The following is an 18,528-nucleotide window of genomic DNA, read 5'->3' as shown; positions in this document are numbered from 1 at the left end:
ATGACCATTGCTTCACTAGAAACGTCTCTGGTTTTATGTCCACCTCCTCCATGAAGGAACCTTTTACATCTCTCTGACCATTCACCAGCTGTCTTTATTAACTTCAGGTACAAGGCGTAGTTCACCTTTTAAAACCAACCCCAGATATTATGATTTCAATTCCGAGCCACACTCGGAAGTGTAAGTCAAACTCACTTAGACTAGGTACATAGATAAGTAGCAGGAAACCTAAGGCGTAACTCCAACAGTTTTACCTACATCTGTTAGATGATGGATTCCTGCAAGACTTCAGCCTCGTCCAAAACTCGGGCATTTGATTCACATGCTCGCAAGCTCACCTCAACAATAATGATGCAATAACTGTGATGCAGAAGTGCTAATGTCCGTTGAAGCATTCTTAAAATTTTACATGACTGAAGATGGCACACTCTTAGACGATTTCCACAAGAAAGATGCAGAGCAAAAAAATTACAGAGGAACAGAAAATAAAGAATGGCTCAAACATGACAAAGTACTATAACAAAGTTGTCCTACAATAATGGTCAAGTAAAAAGCTACTTTTGTCAACTTTATTTATCATCCATACCGGAATAATACAAAATATGCCTCACTTCGAACAAAGTAAGGTACCGAATAATGTAGCATCTTCCTAGCACTTATAAGTTTTATGGTGTTGATGAAAAGGGAAAACAGTCTTCAAAAGGTGAATGATACATTTGCTAGCTACCTATGGGTATCATGAACGTAGGAGGGCAAAAAACTACTATGATCGTGCAAACAAACAAAACTAGAATACATTCTGCATTAAATGATTGACTTGTTTGTTATCACCATGAAAAGGGGCTTGCTCCCTGCAAAAAAATCTCATTTTCCACATCTTTTACCCATTGACAAACTCGGTTGCAAGTCTTTATGGCTAGAGCCTGCACATAACATAAATGAATCATCAAAACTTCTTTATAGGAAAGTATTTAGAGTGTATTTAAGTCAGGATTTGAACTTTGGACGCAATAAATGACTAAGATATATATTCTAAAACAAACCTTGTCTGCAAGTGGATCAAATGCCGCATAGAATTCAAAATCCTGTGTGACCCAGCAGAGTAAAACTGACAGAAAAATGTAATATATTAATCTATGAAGGCTGTAAAACAAAAGCTTGTGGAGTTGAGCAACTGTCGCCCACTAGCCAGAGAACATTAAGAAAGCAAAAATCCCGATTGCAGAAAAGACATTCAAACAGCAAATTGAAAACAAAAATGTAACGAAGTTAACTTTTTCTAAATAGTTATAATTAATGTTAGAGAAAGGAAGAGAGAATTACCATAGTTTTCATCTCTTCTGAACTGAGTTTTATGGGGTCCAATTCCTTTATCATGCATGGAAGCATACACTCTCTGGTAAGCTCTATATAATCTGCACGACAGAACCAATTACCCTACTAACCATAATGAGTATGCACTCAGTTTGAAAGAAGTTCCGATTGAGTTGTCACAAGATTCAGACTTTTACCTTTTCTGCTGCTGGAGACTGTTAAGTGGTGGTGAGAACTCAGAGGACACATATTGATCCAGGTATATACTACAATAAATGAAATGCCAAAGTCCAGCAGGGCCACCAATGCCAATAAACGGTTCCCTAGGCCTCTCAGGAGATTCTGATGTAAGTGTTTGCTGGCCAAGATGAGGAGATGATCCAGATCGAGGCAATGGACCAACTGGCAAATCCTCAACACGCATTCCACCATCTATCATTGACCTCTGAACTTCACTAAGAACATTGGACTTCAAGAGAACCGCTTCTATGCGAATCCTATAAAATTTCAGCCAAACTTCTTGATGGTCTAGAACAGGAGAAAATGATACGTACAGAGCTAATCTGTACTTCCCCAGTAAGGCATAGGGATGACTTGATATGGCCATATTTCCATCTTGAAGATGGACATAGGTCAGCCTAAAGATATGCAATCAATTGATGTAGAAATTGAGAATGTTATACCTAAAGTTCACTATATCATGATCATATTAGGAACACTTACCTGCAATCTTTAAGGTGATAGAAAGCATCTGAACTAGTAGTAAGCAACATCAAGTATGTATTGACCTGTCACAAGAAAGTAGTTTGTTATCCGGTGCTGTAGGCATGACCAACATAGAGCAAAAAGATGATAGAATTGCATGGCTTAGAATTTGCATAAAACTAATATGTCTGAAAGCATCACTCACATCAAAAAAATGCACATAAGCATACAAAAATGCCATAGGATTATATCTTGGTAAACAAATTGGTGAAAATGATTCTGCTGTCCTGCATAAACCATGTAGATCTCATAAGAACAAAAGGCCTGTGCAATCATCAATATAAATACAATACTAAGTCAACTACGTCTTTACAGAAGAGAAAGAAAAAGAGAATAAAAGAAATGAAGAGAGGACAATGCAAAGAATCAGGACTCGATTGTTTAAGTTCACAATTATCAAGATATTCATTCCTGCCTATCAATTGTAATATTGGGCTGTTAAGAACCTTTAACATGACCACAAAACACAAAAGAACTGGCAAACATGTTAGGGAGACCCTTCAGTTAAGATGCAAAATGAGGTTGTTCATTTGCCAAACAATGTTTAGCTAGAAATCCACATAAACCAACTGACCATCCAAGCCAAAAGGGTCACCATTACTGCTTCCCACTACCCTACTAAGGAGGACATTGCAAAGGAAGGTACCAAAACAGAACAATCATATCCCACATTTTCATGCTTTAGATTTGACCAAATAAAACAAGGATTAAATGAACTACTAATGTTATTTCTATGTACCTAAATGACTCTGATGATAACACAAAGTTTGAAAGTAGCAACATATCGTCAGGATGAAGAGAGGCTTTTTGTGCACCAACAAGACTGATAACCTGAAATTGACGTTTAGTTTATTAAAATAAGCCGAGCAGTAAAAGTAGTATTTTTTGAGTTAAACCATTTCAGGAGAAAGGAAGAAAAAAAGAGAATGAGAGAATTTTACCTTGTGTTTACACATTAGTATTGCAAATAGAACCCCAGAATCAGCAACATCTTGCAATACAGCACCTGCAGCTTGCCTTGTTGCAAAAGCAAGCGGAAGACAAGTGTATGCGTGAAGAAATGTAGCTGGGTTCCTGAAAGAAGGGAAAAAAAAGGTTTAGGAGGTACCATTCAGGTAAAATATGAAAGGAGGAATATTGTGACTCAAATGTAATTAATAGAAGTAACAAAAATGTGAAAAAGCAAATACATATTATCCTTGTTCTGAGTGCAGAGCCATTATATTCTACCAGGAAAATGTGACAAATTGTTAAAACATCCAGAACCAAAAATCTAGCAATTGACATAAAATAAGTAAAAAATCAAGTAGTTCATTTTCAAGGGTTAAGCAAGAAAGCAAAAGAAAGGAGTTAGCAGAGAGGGTGAGAAGAGGAGATATAACATCATTAGACATGCAAGAAAACCCCAATGAAATGCCCCAACTGATGGAGTGGATGAGGGAAGGGAAAACAAAGGGGTGGGGTGAATTGAGGAAAATCCAACATTATTAGACATGCAAGAAAAAACCCAATAAAACGCACCAACTGAACAAGTGGATGAGAGAAGAGAAAACAACATCTGTTCCTCCAAGCAAAGGTGTCATATCAAACTTCGGATTCTTCTCAAAGCACCTATTTATTGACTTTGTTAAGATAAGTATCATCTGCAACCATTTCATAAGCAAGCAAACGTTACAGTAATAAGTACTTTTGGGTTACTCCACAAGCAAACAATATAAAAAGGGGCCAAAAATGATAATGGGAAATTTGCAAGGCTCGAATAGGCAGTGGCAACAGCATTCATCTGTCTAGAAGTAGAGATTTGCAAGGGAGACTGAGATACCTGACCGTAAATAAGCTCCAATTGTCCTTTTAATGATTCAAAGGGCTCCTCTGTGCAGCTGATGCAAACTAAATAGATTGGTCCCTTCACAAGAAAGACCATCTAAACAAACAAATATGTCATTGCAGATCTTATTCAATTGATCAAAAAATAAGCTGGACTCTGTCAGAGTTAATGTAATAAGAAATTAGTGGCAGTTTGTAAGAAGTTAAGCTTTATTGATGAGGTAAGAGGGAAACTTTTCATGTAAACGTGCTTATTTTAAACTAGCACCAAACATTCTACTATCACATCAGTCACTTTTATTTAAAAAAACAAATACTTAACATTAACGTGCCTTTCCAACTACAACAATAATAATTTTGAAGATTTCCACCACATCTAATGAACTAAAATAATCAGATTAAATTGCAGCTTCTCAATGTTTATTTCTGAAGTATTCAGTATGCGAAAAGAAAATTCAAAGGTCTACTTAAAAGCTCTATCACTAGTTCAAATGCAAGAAATGTAATAAAAACTGATTGTAGAGCTAAAAACTAAAAATAAAAAGGGATAACTTTCGTATAGAGAAATAGGAAATATAACAATACCTGGTGTTTCCCAGCCTTGACCAATTTGACACGATCTCCCCTGAAAAGCAATGAATGAAATAGTTAAATTCTTCCAAAGACTGAAATAAAATGAGAAAGTAACCCAAATAATTGCATTCGATAAAGCATGAATTTCCACTAAAAACCAAGTAAGCTAAATGCAGCCAAGTACCCATTCTCCACGAAGGAAATAATGGCTTGTAGTGTTGCGGAAAAACCAGCTAGCTTGTGCTCATCCCCGTATCTGGAAGTCAAATATACAAAATAGGATACATATAAGCAAGTAGTTCATATTAAATTTCCACAATGCACCTTTGATTGCTGGCATTTTGAGGAACTAGTGACAAACCTGGAATATATTGGTTTGCCAGAATTACTCAAAATAAAGAAGTGCTTCTTCCTCTTTCTCCAAGATATTGAAGCATCATCCTGTACTTCGATTATAAATCCAACGTGACACGATATGGGAAGAATTTAAAAGAACTTTTTTTTTCTTTTCAAGTGAGTGATGCCCATGAAAGGCAAATAATCCTAATATTAAAACGGTAAAATCGTTATCGGAAAATCAGAACTTCATAAATATTCCTAACGGAAATTCAGTTAATTTATACGTGCGACAATGAATGACGATTTGCGATAACTAAGAACAAGCTAAACCAAAATGAAATGGCTAACCTCATCGACGTGGCGTTTACTGGTAACCCAGGAGGAAGCCTGGGAATCGGAGATTCCTTCAAGGGAACCATCATTCCTCAGTTCCTGAATCTCATTATCGTCAATTTCACTCGCTTCATCGATCCTCGACGGGCTAGTGGCGCTGCTACTCCCTCTCCCACCGGCATATCCGCTACTGCTTGGACTCGAAGGCCCTTCGTCGCCGAAAGTTTCCTGATCCTCCACCCGCAATCGATCGTCATCTTCAGCGCCGTTGTCGTTTCTATCGGGATTCAACAATCCATCGGCGATATCGTTCCCGTGTCCACGATGATTACGTTCTAATTCGGTCGGTTCATTCAATGTCAAGAAATCGAATCGTTCATCGACCAGTTTGGGATCAGAATTAGGGTCAGCGAAGCCATCAGAGAAAGACGAAGATGAGCTAGAATCGTACGACATTATGATTTGGTTTGCCCTGCCAAAATAAATGAAACTAAAGGAGTCTAGGGCTTTAGGATTTGGGGAAAAAGATTACGAGAGAAAGAGTTTATTTTAGTCAAGAAAACTACCACTAGTACGATAGCGCTTTCAACTCTACTGCTGCCTACCAGTCGTTTTGCTGCTGTTTTGTTTTGGTTAGTTTCTCTTTGGCCCTCCTTTTTTTTTTTATTCCCTTTTGGCGGGGGATTGACTGGTTGGTCAGGCGAAGTAAATGTTCTGGGTAGATCGTAGATCTGATTATCTGAGTATTTGAATCGTTATTCGTGTAATTTTACACATTGTATTACATTTTTCTAAGATTGTAATTTAGATTTTGTTTCTTAAGTTTACAATGAGAATTTAAACAAATACATATATTACATATACAAGAGCAAATAGTAATATATTAGAGTTAAAAGTCGTAAATAAAGTTAAAAACAATCTAAACAAATACTGATATTGATATAACTAAAATAATTATAATTTATACCATAAAACATTTATTTTTGAATACTTATAATTTATAATATATATTTATTATTAAAATATTAATATAAATATTTTTCAATAATATATTAAGAATAATACATAAAACTTAAAATTATTGTTCTCAAACTTTATTAAAATCATAATATTAAACAATTTATTAAAATATCTAATTGTACTATTAAATATAAATAATTAAATATATATCGTTAAATATATTGAACATTATAATATTTGATATCGATATTTAAATATTTTAAAAAATAAAAAAAAATTATTATAATGATATTAAGCTTGATTCAGTTATTTTTTATATAAAAATAAAATGAATTGTTTTTCAAAAAATGAGTTAAACTTTTTTAAAAAATTAAGATAATTTACAAAAGAAAAATGAGCTTATTTTTCTTAATTAAGTTGTTTTCCATTTTCCATAAAACAAATATAAAAAAAATTGCAGAAAACATTTTTTATACACTCGCCTTAAGTCTTTTAATTAGCTGATCATTAATATGAAAAATGACTTGGACAAAAAGTGATTTACATTTTTATATTAATTTTCTCTCATCTTTTAGTGCTCCTTTCTCATGGTGTTGTATATTTTCTCCCATTTTAGTCATTATATTATTGTTCTTAAAACCTTCTCCTGGTGTTACTTCAAGCCATGAAGGGTCCCTTGGACTTACCTCAATCTCCTCCTCACTTGTGTCAACTTTATTTCCTCGTTTCTAGATTAACTTCACTTGGATCTAGCCTTTGAGATTTGTGAATTCTTAATCCAATTGTTGGCAATCTATTGTTAGATCGACGAGTGTTTCCAATCGTGCCACTTCCTCATTGTTTTGAAGGTTTTCATTCTCCGAATCTTTAATAGCTCTTGAATAATAGGACTAGGATTAAAATGTTAGAGTTTCTTTGGTAGCTTTATGGTAATTAACCCTTTGATCGTTGAGTAGTCAGTCGCCACCCTAACTTGTTGCCCGTGTCATTCCATTCTTTTTGTCTTTAAAGTAATAATATTTGGCATCGAGATAGGCCATTGCCTTCTGCGAAATAAGCTTTCTTAGTGATGTCGACTTTTAACTTGGCCTTTTTTTAAACTATACCGTTTGCTCGAGCATGAAGATTAATTCATTTGAAGTTTTGCACATTAGTTATTTCAGATTTGCAGGAACATTCTACCATTACGAGAGCAACAATATATTGGTCGAAATATTGGCTCCTAGTTACTTGCACCAAGCTTATTAAAAGCTATCTCTTGTTCAAAGCTTTGCCTTTGGCTCACTTGTACCAAACTTGGCTTTTATTGCTTGTAAACCTCTCTTTCATATGAAGTTCTACATTGATTCCCACTGCCAAACTATTGTTATAGTTTTGTACTAATTTCTTCATGCTACTTGAATCCATTCCCTATATGGCATTCATAAATAGATCTATTATAGTAGAATCACATAGGATCCTTTTAAAATCAACAACTGAAATAAAAAAGATATAAAGAAACACATATTCATCAATAATCATGTTACATAATATTTTGATTGGGAAATGCGAGTTTACTTTTCAACCAATTCAATTGGTTTCAACATTAAATGAAATAAATTGATTTTTAAATAAAAACAACACATTCGCTAATTGATTTAACAAGTTTCTAGTCACTAACACAATTTTTTAATCTCTAATATGACTCGATCAAACAACTATAATCTACCCATTTATACTTCTTAACTACAATCATCGATCTAAAAAATTTCTTATAGAATTTCACTATAATAAAACTCCACCTTAAATGTTACTTGTTCCCTTAAAAAAATTTGTCACCCATCACTATATTATTAGATTTTTTAAAGCCTTTTAGTATACAATAATGACATTAAACTTCAATTAAATTCCAAATTGGGTGAAATCTAACTCTAAACATAATTTGTTTCTCCATTGAAGAGATTTATATTTAAAATCATATTGAGGGTAGTTTTAAATGAACAATGCATTTACTTGCAGTTAATATAAAAAAATAATAACAGTGAAATTAAATACTATAACAATATTTTAATGTAAGACATAAAATAAACTAAACTTATCATATCGCGCCTTACCGCTCATCCAATTTCACCTTTAAAAAATTAGACTTTTTACCGATAAATCCAACCATGCTTAACAAATTTCACAAAACCTCCCTCCCCATCCTTACCCCCTTTTTTTGGTAATCAAAACATGCGTTGGTATTATATTTGCTGAAATTACGAAAGCATCCATCTACACTTCTCATGTTTCCTAACTTAATTGAAGGTTAAATCGGACATTAAAACGGAAAAACCCTAGATATATTATCTCAACTTTCAGTCTTTCATCTCTGGAAACCCTAGCACACGATTTCTCCTCCATCAAAGAAGAAGCCCAACAATGCCGCCGAAGTTCGACCCAACCCAAGTCGTCGACGTCTTCGTCCGCGTCACCGGTGGTGAGGTCGGAGCAGCCAGTTCCCTCGCTCCAAAGATTGGTCCGTTGGGCCTCTCTCCCAAAAAGATCGGTGAAGACATCGCCAAAGAAACTGCCAAAGAATGGAAGGGTCTCCGCGTAACGGTCAAACTCACCGTCCAGAACCGTCAGGCGAAAGTCACTGTGGTCCCGTCGGCGGCGGCTCTTGTAATCAAGGCGTTAAAGGAGCCAGAGAGGGATAGGAAAAAGACCAAGAACATCAAGCACAACGGGAACATTAACCTCGACGACGTCATCGAAATTGCCAAGGTAATGAGGCGAGGTCGATGGCTAGGATTGAGGGACAGTGAAGGAATTTGGCACGTGCGTCTCCGTGGGTACGTGATGGAGAGCAGGGAGATCGATGATGGAGATGTTGATGTTCCTTTGGAGTGAGAAAGCTTGTTCTTCTCGTTTTTTACGTCTATCCTCATGCTTGCCTCTTTTAGAAAAATGTTCAATATAAAGATTTTGAACAATTTGCTTATATTTAATTCAGAGGCTGTTTTGAAGTTTAATTTAGATGATTTTAACTATTATGGATTCTTTATATTGTTTTGTTTCATTTTATTTTTGCTTCTTATATTGACTATTTAAAATGCTAGTCTTGTGCTTGGTAAGTAAGAAATGAATGGAAAACCCGTCTTTTGGAGAAGTGAATCGAAAATGCAAGTAAATGAATGGAAAATGTTCCATATTTCTTGAATTTTAGTTGTTAAATGTTGAAGGAAGTCAATCAGATCGGTCTGCTGGTCAAATAATGTGTCATATTCCTAAGCTCATATTTTGAGATTGAGATGTCTTTGAATGGTTGGTTTTGGCTGTTGTGGCTAAGAATTGTGTTTTGCGTGGTATGCTTAGAGGTCAGTTTTGTGGTGACTGATGAATGCTTAATTTGTTGGATCGGTTGGCTAGATTTGATTGTAGACATAGAACAAGCATCTTGTGATGATGGTGCGTAATGCATGCTTTTTCTGCTGTAGCTTTGCAGCATAGTTTTTGAATTAAAGTTTAAGATTAGCCCATTCTTTTCTGATATTATGGGTAGCTATTGCAATTGTAGCGCTTTGCCAAAATCTTGCTTCATTGTTAAACGTTTTATGCATTTTTCTTTAATTTTCATATGATTTTTCTTGATTCATGTTGCATGTAGAAGGTGTGATGGATGCATTCAGTGTACTAGCATCTGGTTACATGCATGTCCAAGGAAAGTCTCTCTCTTGTGTTGTTGCTTAATTGAGAATTAGGCCCATCTGTTTCTAGTTGCTTCCTTCTTAGCTTTCTATTTATTCTGTTACTCTTGAATTGAATTACAATTGCAGCATTGTGCATAAGGTGTTTTCTGCCTCTAGCTTTCATGTAACGAGTTATAAGTTTTTTCCAAAGAATTATTAACTTCAGAGTTTAAGGTATTTCATTATGGCTTGAGATTGTAGTTTAATTGTATAGTGCTTGTTATTGGAAGAACGATACTGTTACTCAATTCGTGCTTAATCAGACTCATGCTTGTATGACCATAAATGGATATGTATGTTGCTGCTTTAATAGGAGAATTGTGGTATTTGTAAATAGATATTCAATGACTTGAAAACAGGTGAAAGCCTTGGGATAGGATAGGATCTTTGGTTAACTTTCCCCATAGAACAAACTCCCTTTCTGCCTGCCTTTCCTTGTGTGTTTGTGTTCTGAGTCATTCAGAATGCGTGTTATCTTTTCCTTGGACCTGGATCTCTGTTGGATATCTAAGCACTTGATGTCAGGACACACACAAGGCTTTTTGCACTTGGATGAGTTTTTAGCTGAATATATCTGTCAGTGTTCCCCTTTACCCTTTCCATAGGTAGCTTCTAAATGTGTGGATCTTTCTTTGTCATCGTTATAATGACAAAACAATGAAGTTCACTTTTAAAGGAAAGGGGTGTTGTCTTTTCTTCAGAGTTTAAGGTGGTTCATTTTAGCTTGATTTTATAGTTTAATCGTATAGTGCTTATTATAGGTAAGGTGATATGAACTGTTCCTGTTACTTGATTCTGACTTAGCAGACTCTCATGATTGTATGATTCTTCTTTAAAACAGGAGAATGATGCTTTTTGTAAGTTGATGTCCATTGACATGATGAAACTGGTTAAGGTATTGAACCTCGTAGGATCTTATGTTGAATTTGCCCATAGAACAACTCCCTTTGTACCACCTTTCCTTGGATGTATGTTTTTGTATTCTGGGCCATTCAGATGGCTTAGCATCATTAACTTGGACCCGAAGATCTCCTTTAGCCAACTAATCTGTTGTCTTTGGGAATAACTGCTATCAATTGTTTATGACCATTCATTCTTTAACTGGTTAAGGCTTTTGCGATTTGCACTTTGTTGGATTATTAGCTGAATGTTTCTCAGTATATCCTATTCCTAAAAGTCTTTCCCTATCCCCTTTCCCCTTTCTGTAGGTAGGCATCTAAATGTGTAGATCTTTTTTGTCATTGCTTTAATGAAGTCCACTTTTTGAAGGAAAGGGAAAGGCATGCTGTTATTACTTGTTTAGATTATTTCTACTGCCACTTGGCGCCGGGCTTTGGTTTCCCCCACAGCGTGGCTTGTTTTGGTGCACCGTTTCACCCTATTGAACTGTCATTTTCATGGTTGATATTTCCCTGACGCGGATTCTGTTGGAGGTGCCATGTATTATACCCCGGCACCAACATTGGACAACTTTTGTTGCTTAGCTTAGATTGATCTTTAGATTTTAAGGATCTCGTTGAACAACTTAGGTTCCAATAATGGAGCCTGACTAACAAATTTATGATACGATTGAGAAAAAATATCTCCTTTCTCAAAACGTAAGTTGTCTCCTCACTTCATTAGCGTCCACGTGGGTGAGCTCCTTACCGACAATTAATTATCTTCCATGACTATCCCCTACATGCTTTCAGTATATATACCCAAACGTTTTCAACAAATCTTTCTGTGCAAAACTCAAAACAAAATCTGCAATTGCCATTCTGAGTCGTGTTGTCTAAACCTTTAGCTAGCTAGCTCCCCTTTCCCAGTTGATGCCATTGGAAGAAGAGAAAAGATAGAATCTTGAATTTCAGTATTCCAGTTCCGTTTAGTTGTTTTGAAATTTTTGATTGATCAAGGATGGCTAGAGAGCAGAGGTACATGATGGAGCCTTGGATTGAGGCTCCCCCTCCATCCCTCATCGATTTCCCGTTGAGGCCTTCCAATACCCCGAAATTAGAAACAATAAGGGAAGAGCAAGCAGAGGAAGAATACGAGGATGATGAGGATGAAGATGATGAATTAATGAAGAGTGATTAGCATTTTTGGTTATGGCTAGGTTGGAGTTGGCGTCCTGGTTCTGGAAATGGAGCTTATAAGAGACGTAAAATCAAGCACTCAAATGTTGATTATCATGTATTATAGTATATTCATCGTAGTATATGTAACAAATTCCTATTTGTATGATATATGAAAATTAATTAATCATTTTTAATATTTATGTAGAATGACCAGAGTCGAGTGGTAAACTGGTAATTGGCTTAAACCCATACCAGCTAGTTGTAGATCAGTATTTTTAAACTGAGGTTATGACATGTATAATGTAGATGTGCATGTTATTTATAAATAAACCACGAGACACGGGTCTGATTTAAATAATCGGAATTTTATTTTATTTTTTAAAGTTAACGGTATTTAAATATCAAATTCAAATGTTTAAGAAAAAAAATTCCATATAGTATAAGTCTAAATAAGCCATTTTCTCAAGTTTAATATGAATTTTACAAGTAATTAATCTTCTGGAACGGAACTTAAGGCTCTTACGAGCAAACTTTAGGCATTTGAACATAAAGTTTAGAGTCCATGTACTATCATGCTGGTAGTACTGCTTTGTAGTTGATCACCTTTTAATGGATTGATTGTAATGATCGTTTACCTTCAAAAAACAATTATGAAAGGGTTAGCTGGCAGGGATATAAAAAGAAGAAAGGAAAAAAACCGGCACCGTCCACCCGTCCCTACGGGTCATTGTTAATTAACCTTCAATAGAAGAGAGAGGATCTAATTCCATGACTGACTTGAAATGTTGACACGTGGTATCTTTCTAGCCACAATTCAAATTTTAGAAAGCAACCTCAAAGATTAAGCCACGAGAAAAACCAAAGCAACGGGAAAAATAAGTAGCTGATAAGTGATAATTAATTATTAAATTTTTTTAGAAAGGGAATAATTGAGTTATAATTATAAAATATGGTAGATGATGAAATTATGAGGTTAACGTTTGAGAAAATGAAATTGGCATGCCTTGGTCGGTCCATTATTTATATATACATTAATATTAATTATGTCAGCACTTTATAAAAAAAATACAAATAATATATTGTAACTTGAAAGATTCATTTGTCTTGTTAAATGATTTGTAAAATTTTATACAAACATTTTTAGCATTTAGTAATTTTATTATCAACAGAAATTGCTTACTTTGTACTGTTAAATGACCCTTTTGATGATCTTTTAATATTCTTTCTAATAATACATATACAATCAATCTAATTGATAATATCCAACTTCTACATTTCATTAATTATAATTATAGAATCATTGTTTCAATTTTTAAAATAAATATGTCTGTCTTATTAATTATATTTTATCAAATAAAAATAATATGTGATAAATAAAATAAAAGTAATAAAATTTAGATAAGATGTTATTTCCATAAAATATATATTAATAATATATGTTTATCTACTTCAAACATGAGATATAGAAAGATGAATCTAGACACTTTTTGTACGTACTTGCATGTATCCTTCCACACATTCCACCTTCGAATCTTCCCGTTTCTTCATGATCATTCTTTTAAAATTTTTATTAATAAACATGAATATATTGGAATATAATAATTTAAATATTATTTTATTTTTTATAAGGTAAAAATTTAGATATAAAAAATAAATAATTTTTATTTATAACATCTAAATATGATCGTCACATAAGTAGGACTGTTATAAAGAATTAAAACTCATGATTGTTAGTAAAAAAATATTAATAAAGTTTATATCCATATTTTATATTTTTAATTAAAGTTGAAAGAAAAATACTTCGTAATTCATTAAGCAGTCAAGAGAACCAGCAAATTGAACATTGCAAGATGAAAACAAAACAAAAGGAAAATAAAAAATAATAATTAAGACATGCAATATTCCTTTATCTAGCTGGGCATAAAATTTTATATGGTTATGGCTTATGACCACTGCACATTGATCCTCATGATTGAAGGAAAACCAGAAATAACATCCAAATCCACCATTTATTTAGCAATATTTAATTGGCTTTTAGGTATGTCCAGACCACAAGTTTATCTGGCAAAGCCGTCACCACCTCTCCATTACGATAACAGTTTTGCTAAATTAGTATATATTTCTCAATTAATAATTATCTCAGGATAACATAAGATAATGGTTTTGATCTAAATATTGAATTAAGTCTCTTAGCAAAATGTTTTATGAATGTTGGCATTTATTGCATTAAAGGAAGTGGTAATTTGATCATAAGAGATTTTAACTTCATGATACATGTTTTATATATGATATAATAAAAAAATTAAATACTGGAAAAATATGTGTCTGTATTTGGAACATGTGGCATAGTAGCAGCAGTGGTGAAATATATTGAAGAAAAGGAAATTCGAGAAATTGCGGTTGTATTGGTGGGTCCATGCAAACGAAGAAACGCGAAATCAAAGGTGGATTGGACGGCGAAAATTAAATGTTATCATAATGTGATTAATGTAATCAAGCCCTTCAATCATTATGATCATTCCCTCTCTCTCTTTCTCCCTTATAAACCCTTCTTCTCCCCCTCCGCTTTCTTCATCCACAGCTTAATCACAAACCCAAATCTCCAATTGATCTGTTTCATTTTTCAGCAAAGCTAGAAAAACAATGACTAAGGATATCGAGACTGCAGAGCAACATGGAGGGGAGTTCTCGGCCAAGGACTACCATGATCCACCACCTGCTCCATTGATTGATGCTGAAGAGTTAACCAAATGGTCGTTTTACAGGGCAGTGATTGCCGAGTTCATTGCTACACTTCTCTTCCTGTATGTCACTGTGTTGACCGTGATTGGTTACAAGGTCCAAACCGACCCTGCTAAGAACACTGTTGACCCCGATTGCGGTGGCGTTGGTATTCTTGGTATTGCTTGGGCTTTCGGTGGCATGATCTTTATTCTTGTTTACTGCATCGCTGGTATCTCTGGTGAGTTCTTCTTCTTCTTCTTCTTTTTTTTTTCTCAGTAACCAAACAAAAAAGTACGGCAATCTAAACCATGACACATGCAGGAGGGCATATCAACCCGGCTGTGACATTCGGTTTGTTCGTGGGACGCAAGGTGTCACTCATCCGAGCCCTGATGTACATGGTGGCTCAGTGCTTGGGTGCCATATGTGGGTGTGGATTGGTCAAGGCTTTCCAGAAGACCTACTACAACAACTACGGGGGTGGTGCGAACGAGCTCCAACCAGGGTTCAACAAGGGCACTGGACTGGGTGCCGAGATCATTGGTACCTTTGTTCTTGTCTACACTGTCTTCGCCGCCACTGATCCTAAGAGGAATGCAAGAGATTCCCATGTTCCTGTATGTGTATTTATATCTATATCTATCTATATGTATTATTACTATTACTTTTTCAAGATTTCTTATTTTCTAACAAATGAGTGATGGGATTTTGCTAATTTGCATTAAAAAATTTTGAAAGGTGTTGGCACCACTCCCCATTGGATTCGCTGTGTTCATGGTTCACCTTGCCACAATTCCAGTCACTGGCACTGGTATCAACCCTGCTAGGAGTTTTGGAGCTGCTGTCATTTACAACAAAGAGAAGGCCTGGGATGACCAAGTAAATAATAATTTCCCATCCTATATAAATATACAATTTTCCATTTGATGTTATAAATTGTTGCTCATAATGTATATATATTTCATGTGGTGTTGTTATACAGTGGATCTTCTGGGTCGGACCCTTCATTGGAGCTGCCGCAGCTGCATTCTACCACCAATACATTCTCAGAGCCGCAGCCATCAAGGCTCTTGGATCTTTCAGGAGCAATGCTTAAGTCCAGCTTTCATTTTCTTACGAACTTCAACCAAAAAAGAAATGGAGAACCTTGAGTTCAGTGTGGACCATTGAAATGTAAATAAATATTTATGAACAAGGGTGTCTTATTTTCTTGCTTTCAATGTATTTTATTTCGTACGTTTTTGTCATCTTTGTTCATCCTTATCCTCTCTTCTTTTTTCTTCCGGTGGTGCTTTTCATGTTATTTTTTTAATGCATAATTCTACAAGTAAAATATATTGTTTGTTTTAGTGTCAACCACTATTTTGTCCTCTTGTCATCAATCCATTGTATTGACTTGCAAATCAAGCTAATCAAGTGTTTCAAACTAAAATCACTTAATCATATACCTAAACTTTATTATTATCACTTCAAGTAAAATGTCATGTAACAGGAAAAAAAGAAAGATCAGTTGATTTGAGAGCCTTCTAGTTTATTACACCACTTGGAACAATTATTGTGAATAAACCTTTTAACTACCATATATAAGAAGTTTTTGTATGCGCCAATAAATTTATTAACCACTTTTAAAATTTTTAATTTCATGAGTTAATTTTTCAAAAAGAAGCTCAACAATCATTATAGGGATAATAACTTTTAAAAAACATAAATAGTGAGGAACCTTGTCCTCTTTTCTACAATATATGTATCATCTTCCTACTTTGGTAGTTAGGTTGCATTTATCCATGGGCATTCTTTTAAATGACTAAAAGTGGGTTTGGTATAAGCATTCTTTATTGTTCCAATTCTATAGTAATTTAATTGCACAATTAAATACTACTATTATACCCTCAAATATTGAAAGAAAAATAGGACAAAAAGAACACAAGAGTTTTAACGAGGTTCGGTAAATTATACCTACGTCCTCGGGCACTAACACCAGATGATAACTTTACTATCTCCAAAATATTACAAACAAATAGAATTCCTTAAGAATTCTCAAATGGGAGAAGAGAGAAAACTAAGAGAGAAAGATTGGTTGGGATGGTTGAAATGAAAAATGAAAAGGCCTATTTATAGTTGAGGTTCAGGGACTAACTTGCAAATGGCCTAAAAAATTAGGGACCAAAATTGCAATTATCCCATTCAACTTTTCAACATTCGGTGCAACTTGCTCAACCTTTTTAACAAGTTGCTTCCTACCTTTGTTGACTTTTCAACAATCTCCACCTTGAAGATTTGATTAGGATAATCACATCTTCACATACTTCCTTCAACTCCCCAAATTCGATAAAGCTATCTTTTGTAGTGCCTCCAAATGCGCTCTCGAGCGCCATACACCTAAAGGTGCTCAAATTCTCAGGATGTTAATCAAGTTCAAACAATGATTAAACTTGATTGTTGTTACCACCTTGGTCATCATATCTGCGGGATTATCTGCTGTCGGAATCTTCTGAAGTAGAATTTTTCCTTTTTCAAAGACTTCCCGCACAAAGTGATATCTTACGTCGATATGCTTGGTTCTTGAATGATAGACTTGATTTTTTGCTAAATGAATAGCACTCTGACTGTCACAATATAGACTAATGTGACTTTGAACAACTCCCAAGTCTTTCAATAATCCATTAAGCCAAATAGCCTCCTTAACAGCTTCTGTAACTGCCATATATTCTGCCTCTGTAGTAGACACAGCTACTGTAGACTGTAAGGTAGACTTCCAACTCACTGGGGCTTTCGCAAGAGTAAACAGATACCCCGTAGTTGAACGACGTTTATCTAAATCACCAGCAAAGTCGGAATCAACATATCCAACTACAAACTGACCAAGTGCTTCATCCTGTTCAAAAATTAAACCAACATCTACGGTTTTTCGAAGATACCGTAGAATCCATTTCACAGCTTGCCAATGTCCTTTTCCAGGATCATGCATATACCTGCTCACAACTCCAACAGCTTGTGAAATGTCAGGCCTCGTACACACCATCGCATACATCAAACTCCCAACTGCATTAGCATATGGGACTTTTGCCATATATTCTCTTTCTTCTTCAGTTTTCGGAGATAATTGAGCACTAAGTTTCAAATGAGAAGTAAGTGGGGTACTTACATATTTTGTGTTTTCATTTACACCAAAACATTGTAATACCTTTTTCAGATATTGCTTCTGATTCAAACAAAGCTTGCCTCTCTGTCTATCTCTACTTATCTCCATGCCGAGAATCTTCTTGGCCTCACCTAGATCTTTCATCTCGAACTCTTGATTCAACTGAGCCTTCAGCTTATCTATCTCATTTTGGCTCTTCGAAGCGATTAACATATCATCAACATACAAGAGTAGATAAATGAAAGATCCGTCATGCAGCTTCTGCAAATACACACAATTGTCATATTTGCTTCTTGTGTACTTCTGCCTTCTCATAAAGCTATCAAATCGCTTGTACCACTGCCTCGGGGATTGCTTCAATCCATATAGCGATTTGTTCAGCTTACAAACCCAATTTCTACCACCAGCATCTGTGTATCCTTCTGGCTGAGTCATATAGATCTCCTCTTTTAACTCACCATGCAAGAAAGCCGTCTTAACATCAAGTTGAGCTAGCTCCAAATTCAACTGTGCTACCAAGGCCAACAAAATTCTAATGGAGGAATGCTTCACAACAGGGGAAAATACATCATTGTAGTCAATTCCCTCCTTCTGAGCGTAGCCTTTAGCTACCAATCTTGCCTTGTAGCGAATATCCTTCTTGCTAGGAGATCCATCTTTCTTTGCGAATACCCACTTGCATCCGATTGCCCTTTTACCTTTCGGTAATTGCGCCAACTCCCAAGTATTGTTCTTCCGGAGAGACTGCATTTCTTCATCCATGGCGCTTTTCCATTTATCA

At 35.1% G+C, this 18,528-nt stretch overlaps 2 protein-coding genes and 1 pseudogene across 5 annotated transcripts; 2 read left to right on the top strand and 1 right to left on the bottom strand.

Moving 5' to 3' along the window:
* Positions 1-542: 542 nt before the first annotated feature.
* Positions 543-5,870, bottom strand: LOC107906227 (vacuolar fusion protein MON1 homolog). Of its 4 annotated transcripts, none has more exons than XM_041093539.1 (15): positions 5,718-5,870; positions 5,167-5,623; positions 4,841-4,920; positions 4,664-4,735; positions 4,492-4,531; positions 3,902-4,003; positions 3,601-3,722; positions 3,021-3,153; positions 2,819-2,910; positions 2,225-2,306; positions 2,038-2,102; positions 1,512-1,952; positions 1,324-1,415; positions 1,044-1,108; positions 543-923 (listed from the first exon to the last, which is right to left on the bottom strand). In XM_041093539.1, exons 2-15 carry the CDS (start codon positions 5,605-5,607, stop codon positions 828-830), a joined length of 1,923 nt encoding a protein of 640 aa, XP_040949473.1. In that variant the 5' UTR covers positions 5,608-5,623; positions 5,718-5,870; the 3' UTR covers positions 543-827. The 4 variants fall into 4 exon arrangements, with proteins under 4 accessions (XP_040949473.1, XP_040949476.1, XP_040949474.1 ...); XM_041093542.1 differs by having other exon boundaries at positions 1,512-1,811; positions 5,718-5,869; XM_041093540.1 differs by having other exon boundaries at positions 5,167-5,641; positions 5,718-5,834.
* A 2,551-nt stretch (positions 5,871-8,421) lies between these two features.
* LOC107906225 (60S ribosomal protein L12-3-like) lies at positions 8,422-9,136 on the top strand (annotated as a pseudogene).
* Positions 9,137-14,355: 5,219 nt separating this feature from the next.
* On the top strand, positions 14,356-15,961 carry LOC107906224 (probable aquaporin PIP2-2). The gene is made up of 4 exons (XM_016833162.2): positions 14,356-14,843; positions 14,927-15,222; positions 15,344-15,484; positions 15,588-15,961. Exons 1-4 carry the CDS (start codon positions 14,525-14,527, stop codon positions 15,699-15,701), a joined length of 870 nt encoding a protein of 289 aa, XP_016688651.1. The 5' UTR covers positions 14,356-14,524; the 3' UTR covers positions 15,702-15,961.
* Positions 15,962-18,528: the final 2,567 nt, after the last annotated feature.

The sequence above is a fragment of the Gossypium hirsutum genome, chromosome D05 (genome assembly GCF_007990345.1).
Source record: "Gossypium hirsutum isolate 1008001.06 chromosome D05, Gossypium_hirsutum_v2.1, whole genome shotgun sequence".
Taxonomy (NCBI): domain Eukaryota; kingdom Viridiplantae; phylum Streptophyta; class Magnoliopsida; order Malvales; family Malvaceae; genus Gossypium; species Gossypium hirsutum.
Note: the sequence above shows the minus strand (reverse complement) of the source record. Positions and strands in the feature narration are given on the sequence as shown.

Excerpts from the sequence above, each read along its gene's own strand:
- LOC107906227 (XM_041093539.1), bottom strand. The coding sequence starts at position 5,607 with ATGTCGTACGATTCTAGCTCATCTTCGTCTTTCTCTGATGGCTTCGCT. Across the intron at positions 3,154-3,600 it reads CTCATCCACTTGTTCAGTTG|GAACCCAGCTACATTTCTTC; the intron begins GTGCGTTTTATT and ends CCCTTCTTTCAG. Across the intron at positions 1,953-2,037 it reads TATCACCTTAAAGATTGCAG|GCTGACCTATGTCCATCTTC; the intron begins GTAAGTGTTCCT and ends GCATATCTTTAG.
- LOC107906224 (XM_016833162.2), top strand. The coding sequence starts at position 14,525 with ATGACTAAGGATATCGAGACTGCAGAGCAACATGGAGGGGAGTTCTCG. Across the intron at positions 14,844-14,926 it reads CTGCATCGCTGGTATCTCTG|GAGGGCATATCAACCCGGCT; the intron begins GTGAGTTCTTCT and ends TGACACATGCAG. Across the intron at positions 15,223-15,343 it reads CAAGAGATTCCCATGTTCCT|GTGTTGGCACCACTCCCCAT; the intron begins GTATGTGTATTT and ends AAATTTTGAAAG.